General features: G+C 47.0%; 3 protein-coding genes across 3 annotated transcripts; 2 read left to right on the top strand and 1 right to left on the bottom strand.

The window, feature by feature from the left end:
* The first annotated feature begins 752 nt into the window (after positions 1-752).
* On the top strand, positions 753-2,751 carry GGI43DRAFT_131243 (uncharacterized protein). Its single transcript, XM_083199167.1, has one exon. The coding sequence runs from the start codon at positions 964-966 to the stop codon at positions 2,647-2,649; it is 1,686 nt and encodes a 561-aa protein (XP_083057797.1). The 5' UTR covers positions 753-963; the 3' UTR covers positions 2,650-2,751.
* Positions 2,752-6,095: 3,344 nt separating this feature from the next.
* GGI43DRAFT_429262 (WD40 repeat domain-containing protein) lies at positions 6,096-8,313 on the bottom strand (the record flags this gene model as incomplete). Its single annotated transcript, XM_083209085.1, has 3 exons — positions 6,096-6,133; positions 6,185-6,616; positions 8,022-8,313. 3 exons carry the CDS (start codon positions 8,311-8,313, stop codon positions 6,096-6,098), a joined length of 762 nt encoding a protein of 253 aa, XP_083057796.1.
* A 4,316-nt stretch (positions 8,314-12,629) lies between these two features.
* On the top strand, positions 12,630-15,802 carry GGI43DRAFT_386320 (alkali metal cation/H+ antiporter Nha1 C terminus-domain-containing protein; the record flags this gene model as incomplete). The annotated part of the gene is made up of 2 exons (XM_083203776.1): positions 12,630-14,741; positions 14,801-15,802. The coding sequence occupies 2 exons, from the start codon at positions 12,630-12,632 to the stop codon at positions 15,800-15,802; spliced, it is 3,114 nt and encodes a 1,037-aa protein (XP_083057795.1).
* Between the last annotated feature and the right edge of the window lie 351 nt (positions 15,803-16,153).

The raw sequence follows: 16,153 nt of genomic DNA, 5'->3' as shown, positions 1-16,153 counted from the left end.
CAGCCCCGCCTCCGAAGTTTCTTATTGCTGCTACTAACATCTCCATCGCCGCCCAGTGCTGTTTTTCAAGCTCGAGATAGCACGACAGCACTCAGAACGCAAAGCCGTCAAAGCCGTCAAAGCTAATTAGTATTCACCGCTTCGTCGCCGTAGACAACACATGCATGCGACTATCCCAAAGTCAGAAAGTGGCGACATCAAAAACATGGTTGGACCAACAGAACTTGATATCATTGTGGAGAGACACTGCATAATCGGACCTGCAGGGGGCCCCTCATGTTCCTGTGTTGCGGAGAGGGTTGTGTAAAACGTACGAATGGCTAAATTTCTTCATGCTCAACCGGGAAGTAGTGCCAAGGCATGTGCAGACTGCCGCCTGTCATGGTCCAACAGTGGCACTACCATAATCCCTCTGCTAGTGGTTACGCCAATCGACAGCGGCAAGGACCGAGACGTTAACCGAGCGATTCTCCCGTCGTGGTCTTTGTCAACCTGGCCTTTCTCAGCTATTGCTACCCCTCGTAGGCATACTACCTTGTAGGATTCTGTAATACGAAAATACTCGAACGCCGCAAAGAGCACGTTTAAACCATCAGCTGACTCGGGACTCCTCTTCAGCTGGCCAGGTTAAAAGTCTGCTTTGTTCCTCGTGGTCCGAATTTATCCCAGTATTCCTAAGTGGAATATGACATGTAGTGCTGTTGGTTCACCCCAGACCGAAAGAGTCTCCATCGCACTGCATACGGCCTTGGAACTGCATGCGGGCTTTTCAAATGTACACCTGGGCCGCGAAAAACGCCCATTCAAAGCGCCCGCTTAGAGTGCCCGCATACTGTACTTCGTAGAATGCCCGCAAGTTTTGGAGCCCGTATCCTATATAATATGGTGGAGGAATCCAATGCTCGAGGTCGTAGTGTTACTAGTATACCATCAATCTAAGCGGATTTCCCAGCATCAATCATTATGGTGTTCTCTTTGTGCCAGTTTCAGCCCTATCAGAGCTACTGGAGTGACTTTGACCTCAAAGGAATCAAGATCAAGGTCAAGTCGCTCAAGAAAGGCACTTTTCAGGACGGCTCAGATCAAATTCCTCCCTATTTCTGGGCCAAGGGTGTCAGAAACCGAGTAAGAAGAATACTGGGCCGTAAGCCGAGAAAGCATTCTTTCCCCATCCATGCCGGCTATTCCGAAGCAAGAGCTTTGGTCGGCGATGGCACTGTTCCAGAATTAGCAGCCCTCTCAGACCAAGCCCGTGGTTTCGTCGCTGAAATCTTTGGGGACATTGGAGATCAGCCAGAAAGTTCGTCACTGGACGAGAAACAATCTTTGTCCTCGTTCGAGTCAGGGCCGCGGGTAATTCAACTGAAATTATCCGCTGACCTCCAAAACTGGAAAGATAGTCAGCATGCAGCCGGCAACATCTTGCCGCCCAAGGGCACCGGACTGAAAGCGGCTTCGGACCTTGCTCTCAAGAAGTTCGGAGCATCAGACTGGCCTGACGCACTCAAGACGAACAATGCTTTATTCGGCTGCGGCATTGCCAGTTTGCTCATGGGTGCTGCTGACGCGCGAACCATGTTCTCCAACTATGTCACTGACATGGCCTTTTACTATGAACACGGTTACAACTACGTCTATCCGACGTTGGAACCGCTTCTGCACAGAGGCCTGGAAGATCCACATGCGCTGCGCACTCCAGGAGGGCGCGCACGTCGAGACGCCGTCTCCCTCGGCAAGCAATACATCCAAGGCAAGATTGCACTGGAGAAGCGGCACATGAAGAACTTGACGTATCGGTCGGCAAGATTAGATCGGCGTACTGCACAAATTATTTCTCTGTCAGAGAGCAGCTTGCTAGGCATGGCAGCCGAGGCGATAGCACGAGGCTTCGATCCAGGTGCCGTCATGGCTGATCTTGTCTTCAGCTCCCCAGGCACTGACGTTGTCGACGTTGGATGCGACCTGGTGAATTCGGAGGTCATGAACTCTTTCCTGAATGTAACAGACATTACAGAGACAGGCATCGTAAGCGAAGAAGTGCTGCACAAGATATACGATGCCTATGCTGCCTGCAGTGCCAGAATGCTGACCGAGAGGTGGCACGAGCCAGTCGCCAGAATGTGCGCTGCTTTGTATACATGGCATATTCAGAACGACCGACACTTGTTCTTCCGTCGTGCCCTTCTAGGCTGGTCCAAAGCCCGAAAGACACCCGCTCAGCCTCAGTTTGAAGCGGATTTTGACGAGGTGTTTGACAAGCAGTATCGCACAACTGGCTTCAGCAGGCCTCTTGATCCCAAATATGCATGCAATGGCGAGGATACATGCGACCACGTCGACCATTTCCTTCATCGCAACCAAGACAAGCCGGTGCTACGGGAACTCTGGCAGTTCCTCGTCACAGGTCCACTAGAGTATATTAGAGCAGGTCAGATCGATGAGCAGCGTGAGTACGAACTTGTTGAGGGCTCAAGACTGCGAATGGCCGAGCTTTTCTCTCGTGGCCAGGTGCTCGAAATGGTTTGGATTATCGCTCATGCGAATCACCATGCATGGCAAGTCAACTATTTGTTTGAGGCCGCCATGTTTGGCAGCATCCTCGACGGGGGTAAATTGGCTGGCAAACTGGACAGGGCGGACGAGGAATAGGATTGAGGCTGAAGTTGGTGTCTTTACGATACAAACTCAGGAATGAAGTCAAAAGGTACAAAGTACCAGCTGGGGTCTGTCATGCGCCAGGCTCGTATGTCGCATACTTGTATACTATACCTGTATACATGTACTTTGGTTGCGGGGCAACACTGCGAGGGCGCTTTTCAATTTGCTATTGATAACGAAGCATCGATGCGCGTATGTTATGTACGAGATATGATTTAAGCTAGAATGATTTATGTTAATGGGATAATGCATGAAATAATGATATCAAAGTTGTCTTGACTCACCTGGAGACCAACCAATGAGAAATGTTGCTGACTGAGGAAACTGCATATCGACCTTAAATGTGCGAGTGCATAAGTACCGAGTACACTGAGAAATAACATTTAGAAGCCAACACATTGAACCACAAAGCGCATATTCTGTTTTGGGTCGTGGTGTAGTATTTCTGGACGATCCCCCGCTTACGTGCCGGATAAGATGCCGCTGGCTTATTGGCGATGCTGCAGCCTTGCGGAGCCATCTCGCATCGTACCTACATATCACGAAGCGAAGTCACAAAATCTCAACACGCACCCAAACAGTTTCACGTGACTATGGCGCGGCTTGTACAGTCGCAATGTCACTATTCACACACCCATGGCCTGCTCCTACATGGAATCAACATGTCAAATCTTGAGGAGGTTATGAGCGTTGGCGTGAGTTCGAATATCCTCAATCGAACCAAGAGTTCTCTGGGGAGCTTATTAAGAGCGATGTAATATGATCTCGATCGCAGTATATAGGCTATTGGACTGAAGAATATGCTAGAGATATAGGATCTGAGAATCCCATAATGGATGAAGCTTTTATTCTACCGAATGGTGAGACTAACAGGTCTCACAGTTCTGACGACGAAGAAATATCTACCATACAGTCACACTCGTCATTTTTGCCAGGCCACAAGACAGAAAACCAGACTTAATATATCTAGTAGAATCAGTTAGTGCAATATTCATATTATATAATCTGCCAAAGAACAAGAGTGAGATATAATTAGGAGGAGGGTACAATTTGATAGCAATACCATGGACTTAGATGAACAATAGCATCAAAAATTAGAGAATCAATCATTCAATTCCGTATCACATAATTGCCCTTCTATCTTTAAAGCGGCGGACAGAAACACCGCAAGACCTAAAGTATTAACGAATGGATACAAACGTCAAGCACTAGAGATGCACAAGCGCCAGCTTCCAATACTGCTTCTCCTGTTTCCCTCGTGTCAGGCTGCCAAACAAAAAAAGTCAAAAAGAGTTCTGGATAAGATAAAAGTAATAACAGCTCACACTAACCAGAAATGCGAGTCCTCCCGCGCATCAGACAACATCTCGTCATATCGTTAGTCAATAGGTTGTAAACGACAATGCAGCAGTATGATCCAGATTTCATCGCGAAGAAATGGACCGGCTACATGTCGGGAGTTGGATGATCCAGGCAAGACAAAACTACCATAGTCCCTTAAGTAAGTGGCCAATAGCGGGAATATGTTGCCATTTAATTTCTCTTGAGAACGTGGCCATCATGCTGGCAGGGCCGGGTGCAGCGGCGCAGCGGCGCAGCTTCAGAAGCATTATCCTTCGGGCTCATCATATTCGACACTTGGTTCATAATTTGTCATATACCATGATACTAATTGTTTCAATTTCGTCAATCATAACCAACGACTCACAATGATACCCAATTCTTTATCGTTGGGGGCAATTTGGAAAGAGTCAAAATATTAGCGTTTTCTTCTTTCATTTTATCTTTTTACTCGATGATAATCTATCAGTAAATTTTTTTACATGCACTGTGATGTTAAGATATTGATTTGCTAGCCAAAATGTTAATGTTTATTGTACTGAATAAAAAGATTTCTCCATATGGTCTTCAACTTAAGTTATTAAACTACCAATCCATATTATTTAATATAGTTAACATAATTTCTTAAAGCTACACTCTTAATTTTCAAGTATATAAATTACTTTTCATAAATCTATACTATACCTTTAGATAAATAAATAATAGGCTACACATTATTAAATTATACTACAGCCGGCTGTAAAATATCTTAATAGATTTATTGCTTAGAAAACTACCCTATACTAACTTATAAGAACTCAGCTTATTATTAAACTGTATAAGTGCAATTTCCTTAAACCCAAGTACAAGAGCAAGAGTCATTTCACTTACAGCATAACAAGCTGGCCTATACTTAGGGGGAAGCCATAAAATCTTATGCCCTTGGACACATACCCATTCTTTTTTTAACACTGTAATATCTTTGCGTTTAATATATCGGTTTTGGAGTTTTAGGAATTCCATATCCTCTACTGGAGGAGGACTGGGTAGAGTACTTTTAGGGAGTTGGTGTTGGCCCTGTCTCACCAGGGCCTTATGTAATTTGCCTATTTCCATATCCCAAGGCTCAATAGCAGGGTTATCAATGTCAACTTTATACGACTTCTCACGTGCTAGGAGTTGGCCATTTATGGAAAAGGCCACAGGCGTAAGTTGCCCTACTAGGCAAGGTTCAAGAGTCTGTACCAATAACCCTGTAGTCCAATCCCAAATGTCAACGGTACAATCAGTGTAACTAGGGCCATCAGAGTAACAGAGGGCCAGTTGTCGGCCATCAGGAGAAAACGAAATTGAGGTCACATTCATCCAGCGTCCCCATTTTTTCGTGCATTTTAGGCAGCGCTGCCGTCAAATCAAACAAATCAAATCTGGTACCCAGATTTGATTGTTTGATTCAAAAAGCATAATGAATTTGATTGTTTGATAAATTTGTCAAATATTTGATATATTTGATAGGATTTTTTTTGCTTTTTTTCCTACTTTTCCCCCCTGTTTTCTCCCTGTTTCTGCCCTGTTTTATTTCACTGATTATCTAATCTTATCTTATCTTATCGATATAATAAGGCATCTTATCCCATGTTATCTTATCTACGCTTATTTTTATTCAGAATACCCTATATTTGATATAGATCAAATCTATCAAATAATCAGGCTGCTGAATTTGATTGTTTGATAAGAAAAATGGACTTGATTTGATTGATTTGATTGATAGATTTGATAAATTATTTGATTTGACGGCAGCGCTGATTTTAGGGTTTGTTGCAAAACCCAACATTCATCGCCCTTCACTCCCTGTTGTAAAATTCCAGTTGGATTATTAGTGCTATCCGCAGGGCTCGGGCATTGCGTAAAATTTCCGGTATAAGCCCAAAAACAGATGCAATTCCCTGAAACGACTGCTAATTGTTGGCTGTTTGGTGAAAACGCCAGCTTACCACATGCGTAATCCGTCAAGATGAGCCAGTGGATACCCATTTTCATGTCCCATATGTCAATGGACTCGGAAGGTGAATACCGATTAAGTGATAATGTGGAATGACATGCAAGCAATCGACCATCTACAGAGAATGCCACCAAATCTTGTTCGTACGCATTCCTGTAATAATTGGTTAGAATTTGCTGCGATAAGTAGATGCTAATGTCTTACCATCTGGAGAATAAGCAATAATGCTAGCTGGATTGGAATTCTCTTTGTAGACGCGGTATGTGGCAAGATCCCAAAGTATTGTTCCTTTAGGATGGCCGAATGCCAGGAACTGATTATCTGGTGAAAATGCCACTTGATATCCAAAGTTGTACACCTCGAACTTATATTTCTGAGTTCCCGTAATAGCATCCCATAGCTTCACAGCAGAATGTTGGTGGATAAATGCCAATAGCTGGCTATCGGATGAAAATGCCACGGATTCAACCCTTCCCCATTCTAAATGGCCTTTAATTGTTTGTTGTACAGTGCCTGTGATAGTATCCCAAAGTATTATGCCACTCTCCAAGGCAACAGCCAACAACAACCCATTTGCGGAGAAAACTAGACCCCGAGCCTCAGACGAAATTTCGTCTAGCTCATACTTCTGAATCCCTAAGGTAAGGTCGCATATTGCAGTTTTGTATGAACTACTCTGACTTGCTAACAAGCTAGTATCCAGAGAAAAAGCTGCCTTGCATATAGAATTGTCTTTATGCTTTATATTCCGTTGCAAGAGACCTGTGGCAACATCCCAGAACTTGATAATGCCATCATTATAGATAGATGCCAAAACCTGAGTGTCTAGTGAGAAAGCCACGCATACAACTGAACGTCTATAATCTGTAAAAGTTTGTAGCAAGGTGCCTGTAGCAATTTCCCAAATTTTTACAGTTCTATCTTTAGCGCCAGATGCTAACAAAAAGCTCGTTCGAAGAGAAGGCGATAGATTGAACCTCGTCTTTGTGGCCTTCAAGCGTTTGCAATTACGCGTCCCAGCTATCTTCGATGTTTCTTGGTATTGACACCCAATCTGGCTTTTCTTTAAGGAAAAGGGTTTTAACTATTGAGCTGGATGGAGCGAATACAAGACCAGAAAGATAAAGCTGGAGAGGTGCAACACCAGCTATATATCTAAATTTGAGAATAAATCGCTTGGCATTGTAAAGAAGTTCCAGTATATTGGAATTTTGACCACCCTGAAGTATTTAGAAAAAATATATTAAGGGAGGGAGCCTTGAAGTAGCATACCTGGGCAATGGATTCCAAATTTTTAATAGCGTTAATAACCTCTGAAACTAAACCCAACACGCCCATTGCCTCTATCCAATGAAGTAAATGGGTTCGTAGAAATAATAACGAACCTATTAAATCACAGCCTGATATTAAGTTGCAGGCGGAGCGGAATAAATTAATCCCTACAGTTTATTTCCAAAAATAAGAAGCAAAAGAAATATTAATAACCATGTATCGCTATTTACAAGCACAATACCTAGTTATATAATAGCTCAGGGTTTTGCTTTCTGCTCAAGGAACGTAGCGCAGAGGAATATATCTGTAGCGCGTAATTCTTTTCTGTTTTTTTTTTTTTTTTTTTTTTTTTTGGCGTACTTTATGGCAACAGTTGCAACTGCTTAGTAAACGAATGTATTACAATATTCTAGGCCTCTTGCATTGTGCCTATCCTTGTGTTATATAGGTAGTTTTTCTAGTTACATAATTCTTGTGTGATTACATAGTAAAGTTGAACTTTTGTGCCGTTCTCCAACTTGACTCTGTAATCTAGAAGTATAGTAGCATTGTACTAGTAAGTGAGCTTGACTTATTTGTATGAGCCAAGAATTTCGTGGTCGTTTGACTTATACGCTGGCTTCTTGTACAAATAGCCGTGGCTCCATTCCAATTTGACATAAATTGCCGGCCTAGTTGTTCTGGAAATGACAATAACAATTATCCCGGCAGTACCCGTACCAATAACCACTTGGATTATGCCATAAGGTCCTGCTCGAATACATCCCACAGTATCCCCCAGGGCCGTTGGAGTTCCAGCTCTTGCAGTCTGTCGCGCTGACTCCAAGGACGCAGCCAAAAACGTAGCGTCCCCGGATAGGGGGTCCCGAACTATCTATGCCGATAGTGCTGTCGGCAATAGCCCCTTCAACATCTGTCTCGATCACCGGCGTCTCTTGCGGCACGCTTGCTAGAGTAGCCAATGTAGCGGTAGACTCGCCTTGAGGACTAGGTGCGGATTTAACGGGTTGAATTGACAACAAGCCGAGAAGGCTGACAAAGGTGCTTGATTGGAGATGCATAGCCGGTTGAGATTGGATGGGCAGTATAGTATTGAGTTTGATTTGAAGTCGAAAGTTGGCTTGCAAGAGCACTGCTGGTGTAGATATCAAGATTTTTCAGCAGGCTGAATTTGTTGCCTTTATACTCTGCTGCATGTATATTTCCAACTCTTAACTATAAACTTAAACCTTACTCTTTCCTGAATATTGCTGTCAGAATAACATAAGTTCCAATCCTACACGGAATATTTGGTTAAGCAACCCCGAAGCGCATCCTACATTATATACTAGATAGTGCTATTAGAACCATATAAGCTCGTATACGGAGTACTTAGCTAAACAACCCCGAGGTATATACTATATAACACCATCGATGGTATCAGGCGAATTCGAATCATCCGACCATTGTTCTGTCCAGTTTCGTGCTTCAGAAAATACTACCCTCATTGTCCCCTCGCAGCCTTATTTTCGCTTTTCAATGGCTTTTCTATGTATTCATTAGTTAAATGCCAATAGGATACTTCATGACGTATCCGGCCAAGGTTCCAAGTTTGGCCATTTTCCTAAAGATGCTGCTTATTTACTTCAATTGATAGTTACAACAGGTAGGAGATAATGTAGTTGGGCGGGAAACAAAAAAATTAGGATTCTTATAACCATGAGCACACGGCTCTATTATTTTACACATTGTTATTTTACTATTTCTATTATCTTCTATTATCTTCTATTATCTTCTACTTCCTCTACTTCCTCTACTTCCTCTACTTCCTCTACTTCCTCTACTGCATTACAAGGCTGGTGTATTAAAAATTTAATACACATCATGAATCGAGTAATAGAAACTTGTTTATAACTTCTTTTTGGAGCATTTCATGGCTTTGTAAAAGTTCGTGATCGTTTACAGGGTATGTCAGCATCTGCAATAATAGCCGCAACCCAGGTTATGCACGAAGACCAAAGCGATACCGAGGTATACCGTATTTTTGTCCATTTTCGCAAACTGTAGATTAAAGTCCAGCTACATGCATATAAGCTGCAGCTGATTTGTATAGCGATTTAGCCGCCAAAATAATACAGCCAAATGGCCATATTCAACCAACAAGTTCACTTATACTTTATACCACAGTACGGCTGTATTCTTACACAGGAGGAACTTTTGCAGCTACCCGAAGCCATGTTCCAAAAGGTTTCACATCGAATTGTTTGACTTGGCCGATTATCCGATGGAGGAATGCTGTGCCACCACCATCCCGACGGCTCCCGGTTTCTCAAACGAAAATCGAAGGTTTACAGAAGAATGTCAATGGCAGACGCCCATTCCGCAATCGCCGTCAGCCGGTCTGGCGAACCGCGTGCGTGCATGATTTGCGCAGCCTCCGCCACGACAGCAACATGGGCGGTGGTTGGAACAAGACGCAGACCCAGCACACGATAATGCGTAGATCCCGCCTGTTTTTAACACCGCAACGCATACCGTGTTCTTGTTTTATCATACATCTTACATGCAAACGCATTCAAACGCGGGGGAGCAGCAAGCGATAACAGTGCGCCGCTAGAGGATTTGGCGAATCATTTAAGGCTGTCAGATTCGACAGATTCAAAGTGCAAGACCCTAGCTGGGAAGTGCCTCTAAGCAGCTAGATGATAATCCGATCGGCAAGGAAAGATTTTCGTATAGCTCTATTCCATGGCATGGCACCATCCAAGGCTCCTCACATAATGGATCACTGCGCGGGGAACGGAAAGGCCAAGACAGACGGACCAGCCCCTTTGTTTCGCTGGGCAATTGATAGCTCCAGTTGAAAAGAGAGTTATTTTTGAGTGCCCAGCATTTGAGTTTGGATGGTTATTTTCTCAATAGCCGGGCGATTTTGGGAATTGAAATTAGAGCAAACAACGCTCAGCTGGAGTTGATGGCTGGCTGATGCTATAGGGGCTTCGGGTGCCTACGGCCAGCGTTGGGGGCTGGTTCCCGTAATGGTCAGCAATCAATCTAGATGAGCCGTCCGGTTACTGTTAGGCTCTGAGAGATAAGCATAAAGGCAGACGGCAAGAAAAAAAGGGGGGTCCAGTGGCAAAATACGGTTGGATGCTTGTTTTTCCGGAGTCCAAATCCTCACCAATGCCGATGGGTGGAAAACGCCAGGAAAGCAATAATCCACGGGGTATCCCGGGACAATATCCTTGAGCTTCGGGGTGGCTGAAACTAGCTGAAAGAATAAAACGGTAAATATTTGCCAATCGGCATAAAAAGGGACGAAAAGAAAGTTACGGGAGTAACACACGGACAATTAGCCCCCAATTGAAAGCATACTTGCAGCCCGAAATCTAATTAGAAAAAAAAAAAGGTAACGATCAAGATTAAAATAGCAACAATAAAAAGCAAAGAAAAACAAAGGGAAGAAGCACCTAAACGCCCTAAAACAGCTTTCTATGGAAAAGCCGTGCCGAGACTGACTGGTTCAGGCGAAGCTTTGTCTCACTTTTAGCTTCGCATATTGAAAAGAAAAAAACGGCCAAAAAAAAGTGCCAGGGCAATTACTTGCAGTTGGCGCATCTGAGTCATCATAAGGCGGGTGAGACAAGGGGAAAAAAGGGAAGAAACGAAAATGAACGGGAAAGGCGCAACGATTCCGGCAAACCGGATCAGCCTGTCTCACAGCTGCTTGCAGAGGACGACGGGGATAAAAGCCGCTGGAATTCTCGAATGTTTACGACATGAAAACATGAAACAAAAATAAAATACAGGATATGAATTCGTCATCAACAACTTCTGATTCCCAATCCGCCCCAGCCAAGACGCTGCTAAAAAAACAATTCGGAACATGATAGCATACAGCTGGGGCATTGGGCACAAGCTGCTGCAGCATTGAAGAGGCTACTAGCGGCCAGTTAGTGGTCGCCGCAGTGGATGCACGTCCCCTGTAGCGAGGCCGCAGTGTCCCCACGCACAGCGCCTGCAGTGCGTCAGTGCGGCCAATGCATCAGCGCTGGTGTGCAAACCTTGCAGCGGTAGCTCCTTGGCGCTATTCATCATCCAGCTTGGCTTTTTTTTGCGTCGTTCTTTCTAAAGTTCTCTGCATTACACGGATATAACGACATCCATACTGTATGCAGCCCTCAAGCGATATTCGCTCGCAGCCATTTTGCAGCAGCAATAACAACACGGCAACAGCAACAACAGCAACAATACGATACCTAAGCTACCCAGCTCCCAGCACAGCATAGCATAGCACAGCTGCATAAGCCGTAGCGCCCAACCATCCACAGCTTTCCCCAGAACTGGCCTCCGGGACCCCCATTTTCTGCTTCCGGCCCACGAGCTTCTTCCGGGCCCATCGGCAGTTCCTCTCGTCGCGGCCTCGGAACCGACGCCCCCGATTCCAGCAGTGACGACACGACACAGCCTCACTCAGTTGCAGCGACAGTGTATCCACGGGTCCACTGTGTGTCGTCCATCAAACTTCGCGCTACTGCGATACCAAGCCATCCAAGTCCACTTTATCTTATACTTCCATCGTTGCTTCTACGGCGTTGCCTCTTTCCAAGCCCTTGGCGCGGGTTTCGGGCTCTCTCCATCCCTTTCTCTCTTCTTCTTCCCTACTAGCGTGGCAATAATCTTGCCCGTCAATCCTTTATCGTCGTCGTCGTCCGGCCATACATACACGTGCTAACCCACTTCTTGCTCAACCCCGACCACCAACCTGGTCCATTCCCAATTCCTCGCTTCCCATTCGTATCGCTCTCTTGAAAACTTCTTTTGCTTTCCTTCTCTCTTTCTCTTCTCTCTTTTCTCCTGCATGTCTCGCCATCACGACATCCCTGGCTCGGCTACCATTGACTGGGGCGTAAGACCAAGATTGCAGTGCCAGCCCGTAGGCCGCTGCTTCTCCCGGCGCCAGCTTCCGTCAGGCCCTCGACCGGCGCCTTGAGCTGGAAACCCAACGACCCTGTGATTTGTTTCAGTACCCACGGTCGGATCTTGAAACGAAGCTAGAAAGAAAAAAGAAACGAAACGAAGGGGAAAGGAACAGAGGAAAAGGCAGGAACGCCAAGAGGCACTGCCCTCTGAAAATTAATTTGGCGAGTCCAACTTTAAATACTTTGTTGGGAGCAACGCCACGGGGCTTGCGAGGGAAAGAGCTGTTGGGAGGAAAAAGGGAAAGGAGGAGAAAGGGAAATCAAGCGACTCTACAGCATTAAAGAGGAGGAACCAAAAGAGGAGGAAAATACAACAACGAAGTTGGAATAAAAAAAATTTCAGACAGCTCTGCCAGAATCGCAACCATTGCATACACACAACCCACGATCCAATTGTCGTCGACAAACCGCCCGCCATGGCGTGGGACAACCTCGACATTACCAAGCCGCACTTGGTGTACATCATCTTGGGCGGCTTTACCTCGCTTTTCATGCTGTGCTCGTCCATCATCAAGGAGCGCATGTACATTGGTGAAGCTACAGTCGCCACGCTCTGCGGCGTCATCTTCGGACCTCATGCCGCCAATCTGATCAATCCCCAATCCTGGGGCAACGTCGACACCATCACCGTCGAGTTCTCGCGAATCGTTTTAGTCGTTCAGTGTTTCGCCGTCGGAGTCGAATTGCCAAAATTCTACATGGAGAAGCATTGGCGCTCTGTCGTCTTTTTGCTGGTGCCCGTCATGGCCGTGGGCTGGTTGCTGGTCAGTCTCTTCGTCTGGTGGATGATTCCGTCGCTCAACTGGCTTGATTCGCTCGTCGTCGCCGCCTGCGTTACTGCTACCGATCCTGTCCTGGCCTCGTCCGTCGTCGGAAAGGGTAAATTCGCCAAGCGTGTGCCCAAGCACTTGAGAGATCTGTTGTCCGCCGAGTCTGGATGCAACGACGGCATGGCCTTTCCCTTCATCTACCTCTCGCTCTACCTGATCCAGTATAACCGCGACGCTGGCGAGGTTAGCTTCCACTTCATCGTCTACGTTGTTCTGTACGAGTGCATCTTTGGTGCTTTCTACGGCTTCATGGTTGGCTACATTGCACGTCGCGGAATTCGCTTCGCCGAAGAGCACGATTTCATCGATCGCGAGAGTTTCCTCGTCTTTTACTTTGCCCTGTCTCTCTTCTGCGCCGGTTCGGGTAGTATCCTCGGCGTAGACGATTTGCTTGTGGGCTTTGCTGCCGGAGTCGGTTTCTCTAACGACGGCTGGTTCGGCGAAAAGACGGAGGAGTCACACGTTTCCAACGTCATCGACTTGCTTCTCAACTTGGCATACTTTGTCTACTTTGGCACAATCATCCCCTGGGAACAGTACAACAATGGCTTCCTGGGCATGGAGGTGTGGCGCCTCGTGGTCATTGCCATCTTTGTCATCTTGTTCCGCCGCATACCCATCATGATGATGCTCAAACCCTTTATACCGGACATAAAAAATTGGCGAGAGGCCCTTTTCGCAGGCCACTTTGGCCCAATCGGCGTCGGAGCCATCTTTGTCGCCATCCTCGCGCGGTCTGAGCTGGAACACGACGAGCCCGTGCCGCTATCGGAGCTGCCGTCATCCGATGTTGACCACTTTAACCTCATCTACCTTGTCTGGCCAATTGTCACGTTCCTGGTTATCTCATCCATTCTGGTTCATGGTTCTTCGGTTGCCGTCTTTACGCTCGGCAAGCGTATCAATACTTTGACGCTAACCATGTCCTACACCGCTGCCCCTGACGATGGGCCGTCATGGATGAATCGACTGCCAAGGATCTCATCCCAGTCTAGATCCCAGGCGCGGACCATGTCAGATGCGTCCTTGGATGATTACAAGGTGCCCGACTTCCCCCCCGGCGCTATACCCCCACCCGGACAATTCCTCCGTCGACAGCGAGAGAAAGAAGACGACACCAATGGTCGCTCAAGCAGCCGTCCGTCGTCATTGTCGGGCAGGAGAAGAAAGCACAAAAAGTGGGACGACGGCCTTGGACCTGGAGGTCCCATCAGCCAGTCGGCCATCTTCCCCAACCGTCCTGCTGTGGCATCGCCCCCACCCGAGAGAGAGACGCCGCCTCCAGAGGCCAGAGATTCCAATTTCTCTGGTGATAGCCCTACAGAAGTTGATGTTGAGAAATCGGATGAAGTAGAGGAAGAACGCGGCCGCCGCAGGAGAAGCGAAGGCAGCCCCCGGGCACCGCACATCAATGTTTACGAGGAAGGAGAGCATCTCGTCTTTGAAAATGAGGAGGGCGAAGTTGTAGATACTCGAGAAACCCATCCTGGGGCTGGACATGGCGGACAAGAGACGAATCTCCCGACACTCGCCGGCCGAAGGCAATCCAAACCTGAGTCAGAGCCGTTCAATTGGACAATGAGTGGTATCCGACGCAAAGTGACGGATCTGTATAGCTCCGAGGTGGAGAAGCGAAAGGAAAAGGACAAGTCCCACCGACGGCATGAACCTGCCCGAGCCTATCAGTTCGGCAATACGGTATGAATCTCTTTTACACCTCCATATCCGTGCAATATACTGACCCAAATGTTACACAGATTATCGTCGAAGATGAGGACGGAGAGGTTGTCAAAACCTATGAGCTTCCCTCGCAGAAACCTTCCGGCCAGGAGGGTACCCGTATGAACACAGGTCTCAAGTACTTGGGCCTCGGCGCTCTTGCGCGCCAGCCCGAGAAGTCTGCCGAGTCTGCTGCCGAACAAGGCATGGCAGGCGAATCATCTGCTGCTGGTGCGGCGGCGGCGGCTGCTGCATCTGCTGCATCTGCTGCCACGACTGCCGCCACCTCTGCGGCTGCGTCATTAGCCAAGCCCGTATTCAAGCCTGGTTGGACCACCGGCTTTGGTGTCCTCGGCGGTGGTGAGGGCCGTAAGAAGAGTGTGGCGCAACAGGAAGATTCCGACGACGATAGACAGATTCGCTTCACGATTGGTGGAGTGGGACGACGCATGACCAAGGACGACTTCATCCGAGAGGTGCAGAAGCTGGATGTTGGTACGCGCAAGGAGGTTGTGGACCAGTCGACCGCTTCCAATGCCCTCAAAGAAATGGCCCGCCAAGATTTATCCAGAAGAGCGAGCCGCCCCTCAGACATCCCCGAGATTGTCGAGCCCGAGCCCAGCACTACTTCTGAATCCACATCTGCTTCTACTTCGGTCTCTCCAACTCCCCATCACAGCGCCCGAAACTCCGAATCTGTCTCTCCTAGGCGGCAAAGCGACGCTCCTCGAGGCCGTCGCAACAACAATTTGCATCCTTCTGAGCTCCAGGGCGAAACTGCCGTGGAACGGAGTCGCCGTCTCGCAGCGCTGGGAGGCCAGCAGAGCGAGATGCAAGGCAGCGGCAGCAGAACAAGCCGGTCACGAGGACGCGAAATCGCAGGCGAAACACCGGCCGAGCGAAGGCGACGTGAAGCAGCCCTGGGAATGGGCGGCGCGGCAGCTGCTGAGGATAGCGACTCGGATGACGAGGGCACACCTCGAGTACCACCAGCCCGAAGGGGTATTCGCTTTGCAGAGCAGCCCAGCAGACAAAAGTAATTGCCGGACGTTTCTTACTATTTTTTTCTACTGATTTCACTTTTTTTTGGAGCATGATGAGCATCTGAGTTGCTATTTCTTTTTAATTACTGAGCTGCATGAAGAAAAACCTGATACCACTATCCACATAGACAGGTTTGCGATTTCTTTTTATTTCTTTTTATTTCTCTATTATTACCTGTGGAAGAAGAAGAGAGCGGAAGAGAATGATGAACAGATGAGAGGAAGAAAAAAAGGCGTGATGTGATTTCTTGATATCATGTTGCATAGCGTAATCTGCATGAAGATGTATGACCGAATGACCAGGAACCAAAAATGGGTGTTGTTCTTTTTCTCCTCTTTTCCATTTCA

Source organism: Trichoderma evansii (assembly GCF_050947405.1).
Source record: "Trichoderma evansii strain SZMC 28006 chromosome Unknown GGI43scaffold_19, whole genome shotgun sequence".
In the NCBI taxonomy this organism is placed as follows: Eukaryota; Fungi; Ascomycota; class Sordariomycetes; order Hypocreales; family Hypocreaceae; genus Trichoderma; species Trichoderma evansii.
Note: the sequence above shows the minus strand (reverse complement) of the source record. Positions and strands in the feature narration are given on the sequence as shown.